The following is a 6,654-nucleotide window of genomic DNA, read 5'->3' on the forward strand; positions in this document are numbered from 1 at the left end:
ATTATTCCATATTATTTCATGTAATAATACAATAAATTAATCGTTCGGACGCGTGTCAGCCTTATATGTTTTGTTGCATTCGTTGAGAAACAAATTTTTTCTTATTTTATACAATTAAAAAATCGTTGAATTACATCTTTATAATAATAATAATAATAATAATAATGATATTATGTACACGAACGCCTCCCCCGTCCACGTTAACACACATTCGTTATTATTGTCCGAAAGGGAGCACATGATTGATAAAATTTTGAGTATATAATTCGTTAATTAAGTAAAGCTTCGGTCGTACTTAAAAACTAGGAAAATTGTCTAACTATTGTCGTGTTTTATCCGACGGTGATTATACGAATATAATTTTTTTTTTTTTTAAATAATATCTATTTATGTATAAGAGTAATGTTATGATTGGAATTCGGCGTGCTTGTCGTTTGTCCAAGTACTCGATTCACAAGGGGATGATTCGTTAATTTTTTTTTCCTTCTTCTTCATTTTTAGTTACAATTTATATAAATATTTATACTCATAAAAATAAGTTATGATGTTATCATAAATAAATAGCAATATGTATAATATGTAACAAGTCAAAACTAATAGGAATAGTATTTACAATCTCTCTCTTTCTGCGGCCTATCGAGATACATTCGATTTCCTACCGGACGTAGAAAATTTAAAAAAAAAAAAAAAACACAATATGGAAAATACTGTTATGCGTTTTATCTTTTCGTCTAGAACTGCAATATCTGATTGATCCACTCTCGGAACTCGGATATGCGCGTGTAGACGCCCGGTTGATTGGGCTCGGCGCAACCGATGCCCCAGCTGATGACGCCCGCCAGCACCCAGCGCCTGTCACGCTTGCGCTGGATCACCAGCGGACCTCCGCTGTCGCCCTGTTGCAAAAAAATAAAAAAATGAATAAATAAATAAAACGAGCTAAAGCGGCGAGAAAATCGGTAAGACTCTCGGTATACCTCGCAGGAATCGAAGCCTCCTTTTCTCCAGCCGGCGCATATGAATATGTGCGGTATGTGCTCGATGTAGCCGGCGTTTCTGTACATGCCCTCGCAGATGGTATTATTTATAACTGGTACGGCGACTTCCTGCAGTACCGACGGCAGCGGGCCATCTGCGAACAAAATAAAAAAAAAAATCGAGATGAAACATCGTCGAAAAATCGAGATAATATAATGCAATAATAAGAATGATACCCTCGTAGAGGCGACCCCAGCCGGTGACGTAGGCCGTCTGGCCGACGTAATCCTCGTCGTCGTCGGGAATGCAGATCGGCAGGACGTTCGGCTGGAAAGGCAGCACGGGCTCGTAGAAGCGCATCAGCGCCAGATCGAACTCGAAGGTGCGCGGATCGAAGTTCGGATGACTGGCGACAATTTGAACTCGCCTTTCCTGGAAGTTGTACGGCTCGTCCTCGTTGCCCAAGTCGTGCTCGCCGATCCTCAGCAGCAGATCCGACGGCAAGACGCTATATATAAAGAGAGCGATAAATGGACATGAGTTTTTTTTTTGTGCAAGTGACTAATGCGCGCGAGCGTATAAGTGTATAATTGGAGGAAAATGTAAGTCAATGATGATTCGTACTTTTGAACGCAGTGAGCCGCGGTGATGGCCCAATTTTCATTGAGAAGAGCCGCGCCGCACTTGTGAAGATAGGTCGACGTGCGCCACTGCCTCAGGGATATCTGCGAAAAATTGTATATAAATTGTAGATTTTTAGGGAAGAATTAATCGGTATCTCGATAATAAGAGTATTATAAAGCGAGAGTCGAGAGATAGTGAAAAGAATCTTACCTGCCAAGGCCACTTGCCGAAGGTGCTGCCGTCGCCGCCGACGATCTTGGGCTCCGGGAAGAGTCTCCTACCGCAGACTGCAAGCAAAAACACGGTTGTATTGACGGCCGCGGTAGCCCGATGAAGGTTCGCCTGCCTCAGCGCGACCATGGCAGCCATGTTGGCCAGCATAGTCGACGAGAGCTATCAGCTGTGTGTGCTCTCGGACACGACGATGGCTTATATTATTTTATAACAAAATATAAAGAGTGCAGTTTTCTGCTCTTCTGCTCTCCACTACTGCTGCGCTCGCCGAGTGACGGAGAGTCACCAGAAAATATACGAATGAACGCCGCGAGTGAGACACAGGCGCACGAAAGATCACCGGAGAGAGAACCGGTATCCCTCTACTGATTCTCTGCTTTTTTTTTTTTCCTTTTTGTCGAAGGAGCTTGCCCCGCGCGCGCGCGAGATAGGTCTAGTCTCCTCTTGCCCGACCACCACGTGATTGATGCGCTTTAACGTACACGCGCGCGAGCGAGATCGCGAGTCGCAACACTTCCACTGTGCACTTATGTCATGTATTATTTTAAATGCCGACGACGATTAGAATTTATTTTAATTAATGTAATATTATACTTTTTGCGTGCGGTATAATTTTCGCGCCGCGTGACTATGATTTATGTTTAGATGTTGTTGTTGTTGTTGTTTACTACCGATCGTTATGCGACGATACAAGATATTTAACACGTACGAATTTTTTGTAAAAATTTTGACGAAAAATCTCCAAACGCTCTTTTTTCTTTTGTTTACTTTCAACTTTCCCGTGATTCCGATGCGATGACGATGCGCGCTCGTTTTGTTACTTTTATTCCGACCGAGTGAACGACTTGTCGATGACCGGAGCATATTATCGCTTCTTTTTTTTCTTTTTTGCTAAACTGAAAAATTTTACCGTGTTTGAAGTTGGACATGTTCAAGGCCGGGAACTCCTGGACGTCGGGCGCGACCGTGACCGAGGCGAAGGTCGACAATTTGTCTATGTACTCGCTCGAGGACGACGTCGATTGCGTCGTTGGTCTAGCCGGTGCGGGTGTCGTCGAGCTCGTTGTTTTGATCGTAGCACTCGTCGACGTGCTCGGACTCGTCGACGACGTCGTCGTGGTCGTTGTGGTGGTAGTCGCCTGCGAAGTCGTCGTCGTCGTCGCCTTGGGCGTCGTCGTCTTGGTCGTTGCTCTCTCCGTGGTAGTTTCCTTGCTCGCCGTCGTCGTCGTCGTCGACGAAGAGGACGTTGAAATCCAGTTTTTCACAGTGGTGTCTAGACGCGGTTACAAAGATAAAACGCGTTAAATGCAAATCGCTGCCTCTTTTTTTCTTTTCTTTTTTAGACATTATGCATGATGGATTCAAAGTACCTGCGTAAATGTCGTTATCTTTGGTTGACGTATCGACGACGTCGCCGCTATCGGACAACGAGGTCCACGTTATGATACCCGGCGGCGTGATGATCTCCTCGGCGCTGTCCTCCTCCTCCTCCTCCTCGGTGAAGGTGATGAACGTCGTCGCCGTCGTCTCGTCCGGCTCCGGTGGGCTAGTGAATCTGTTGCTGCTCGATGTCGTCGTCTTTAACGTCGTCGTCGGGATGGACGACGGTCTGGGCTTGTTGGACGTCGAACTCGCGCCGATCTTATCGAACTGCACCTTATGTGTCGTTGACGAGGGTCCAGCAGGGCTCGTTGCCGTCGAAATTGATGGGGTTGTGCTGCTGCTGCTGCTCGTATACACGTAGGGCTTGGTGGTGAACTTTTGGAAAGGCGACGTGTTGCCGATGACGATCGTCGAGGACGACGTAGGCGTGAACTTGTGGCTGGAGGTCGTCGAGGGTCTGGCCGTCGTCACGATGAATTTCGACGGAGTCGACGAGGATATCCAAGCCGTCGTCGTGGTCGTGGTCGAGCTCGGGCTCGAGCTCGTGTGGTTTCGCTTGATCGTCACGTAAGTCGGGTACTTGGTCGTCGTCGGTCTCTTCGACGTCGTCGGCTTTTTCGTGCCGGTCGAACTCGCGGCGCTGGTGCTCGGCTTTTTGCTCCAAACTTTGTTCGTCGTCGTGGTGGTCAAAGATTCCTGCGTCGTGGTAGTAGTGGCCGGGCTGGTCGAAGTCGTGGCGGGTTTCTTCGTCCCAGCCGAGGGCTTCTTCGTCGACGATCCCTTGGTCGGTTTTCTGATGGTCGACGGTTTCTTCGAGGTCGTCGTGCTCGCGATCACCGGCTGACTCGTGACGAAGCTCGTCGTCGTCGTCTCGGTGACCGGACGCGGCGTCGTGGCGTTCCTCGGTGGGAATCTCGTGCTCGACGGTATCTTCGTGGTGCTGCTGCTCGTGCTGCCGGTTGTCGACGTTTGCGTACTACTACTCGGTACCTTGGTCGTGGTCGTTTTCGATTCGCCGACCGTCGTCGTTGTCTGGGGAATTTTTTTCTTCGTCGAGCTCAGATCGGCGTTTATCCTGTCGCCGAACGACGGGGTGAACGGCTTGTGGGTCGGTTTTTTGCTACTCGACGACGAAATCGTCGAAGCCGCCGCTGGTCTCGCAGTTGCCGTCGCCGCCGAGGAGGACAAGGCCGCCAGCGACGTGGGGAAGGTCGCGATCGACGTCCAAGTCGGACTGCTCGTTATCTTTGGCGCACTGGGGGTGGTGGTGGTCGTTTTGAAATATCCACCGCTGCTGCTACTGCTACTGGCTTGAGTCGTTGCAGTAGAGGTCGAGCTCGGCCGAGAAAACGAGCTCGTGGGTCTCCAGGGGTAAGAGTTCGATAGCTTGGTGGTGAAGGGTCCGAGCGAGCTCGTCGACGGGGTCGATTTTTCCGTGGAACTCTGGACCGTCTGGAAGGTCGAGATGCGGAACGACTGAGTGGTCGACTCCGGGCTCGTGGCATACTTCTTCGTCGTCGTCGTCGTCGTCGTCGTCGTTGTCGGGGTAGTCTTGAGATGCTCCTTCTTGCTCGTCGACGAACCGGACGAAGGGCTGGTACTGCTCCTGGGCGACGTCGTCTCGACTACGACTCTATTGCTCGTGGTCGACGTCGTTCTCTCCGTCGTAGCGAAACTGGACGAGGAGGTCGGCGGCTTGGGGAAGGCAACGACCGCCGCCTGCAGATCGACGTTGCCGGGCACGTCGTTGCTGTCCAACCCCGCGGCGGCTTGTTGTCCCTCGTCGACCCGATTGCCGTCCTGGATCGCGAAGACGCCGGGCTGCTCCGCGCCGTCCGCCTCCCGGTCGATTCTGCAGCAGCTGCCGAAGTAGAAGCGATCGATGCAGGTGCCGAGGTGGGTGCCGTTAGCCTTGGCGCAGGTGAACGCGAACATGCACACGCCCTGCTCGCCAGTGCGACGTGACACGCACGGCAAGTGCCTGATGTTCCTTCCGGTACCTGTGTATAGCGTTGTTTTTTTCTTTCTTACTTTGTTTTTTTTTTAGAGCACATACATTTTGTCGTATAACAATAAACACACATTCGCAACTCGAGCCGCGAGGAGAGACTTTCTATTTTGCGCCTGTTTGAGCCTTTTAACGCGGCTGCTCTCTGACATGGATTTCGGATCGAAGCTCTGTATACAGTCTAATACACGGATCTCCGCGCGCGCGCAAATAAAAGTAAATAGAAACGAAGACACAGATAAAAAAAAAACGAACCAGAACAACGACGACGAGCGAATATAGGATAGAGAAAAAGAAAGGTGTACACGTTGACGATATAATTGACGGGTAGGTATTATTATTTAGGCTCGTGTTACTTTCAACGCGCGCGGCATTGTTTTATGTATAGACGCGCATTGGAGCATATTAATTTTGCACGAAGCGCAGAGTACACGAGTAAGCTTTTTCATGTATATATATGCGGGCGCCGCCGAGGAGAGAGAAGAGAATGGATATATATACGCTATGTATAGCGTCCAGAGTTCGGTATCGCCGAGCGCGCGATTTACCGTTAAGTTTAAATGTGGTATAAGCCGGCTGCTCGCTCTCTGTGATATAGCTGCTAGCGCGCGGGGGGGGGGGGCATTACTATATAGGTAAAGGCGCATGCCATGTGCCTTCTCTCCACTGTATATACAATTCGAAAAGTGGGTCGCGTGGCAAAACGATGGATGCAATGTAGCCTATGAATTTCTATCTCATAATCATTATCTCATAGCTCGCTCGCTCGCGAGTGTCAGCTGCTACTCGCATACACACACACATATGGCCGAGAGAGCTTTCGAATGTAATAAGTCCGCGCCGAATCGAGTACACATAGAGATGTTAGCTCTCTGCGCTGCGCTGCGCACGATTGGCACGTGGACTATATTTACTTATATCTCTCGCGTATTGCGTTGGCGCCTTTTTGACGTTCGACACTTACCCGCGGTGAGGAACTGCGGCACTATGACGGGCCCGCCGACGCAGAGCTGCAACAGGACGAGGCCACAGGCGAGACTGGCGGCCCAATTGCTGCCGTCGCGACGCTGCTGCTGCCGTGGAGTCTGCATCTGCGCAACAAAGATGTATGCATGAAAAAAAAAAAAAAATACGAAGGATCGAGGATGTATGGGAGATTTTTTACAGCCGAGTAGAGCTAGAAGCCGGGAGCGAGCTTTTTTTCGAGCCGCGCGATATACGAATGAACGCGGCGAGTGAGAGACACAGGCGCACGAAAGATCACCGGAGAGAGAACCGGTATCCCTCTACTGATTCTCTGCTTTTTTTTTTCCTTTTTGTCGAAGGAGCTTGCCCCGCGCGCGCGCGAGATAGGTCTAGTCTCCTCGTTGGAATTGACCCGCGCGCGACTGAGCACGCTCCAATAACTTTTGCGTTATTGATTTAGC

At 49.8% G+C, this 6,654-nt stretch overlaps 1 protein-coding gene across 1 annotated transcript; it reads right to left on the reverse strand.

The window, feature by feature from the left end:
• Window positions 1-628: 628 nt before the first annotated feature.
• LOC106654575 (serine proteinase stubble) lies at window positions 629-6,318 on the reverse strand. The gene is made up of 8 exons (XM_014374500.2): window positions 6,192-6,318; window positions 3,207-5,219; window positions 2,747-3,109; window positions 1,813-1,889; window positions 1,603-1,703; window positions 1,215-1,486; window positions 978-1,132; window positions 629-896 (listed from the first exon to the last, which is right to left on the reverse strand). The coding sequence occupies exons 1-8, from the start codon at window positions 6,316-6,318 to the stop codon at window positions 732-734; spliced, it is 3,273 nt and encodes a 1,090-aa protein (XP_014229986.1). The 3' UTR covers window positions 629-731.
• Window positions 6,319-6,654: the final 336 nt, after the last annotated feature.

This window comes from Trichogramma pretiosum, unplaced genomic scaffold (assembly GCF_000599845.2).
Source record: "Trichogramma pretiosum strain Unisexual culture from Peru unplaced genomic scaffold, Tpre_2.0 scaffold23, whole genome shotgun sequence".
Classification (NCBI taxonomy): domain Eukaryota; kingdom Metazoa; phylum Arthropoda; class Insecta; order Hymenoptera; family Trichogrammatidae; genus Trichogramma; species Trichogramma pretiosum.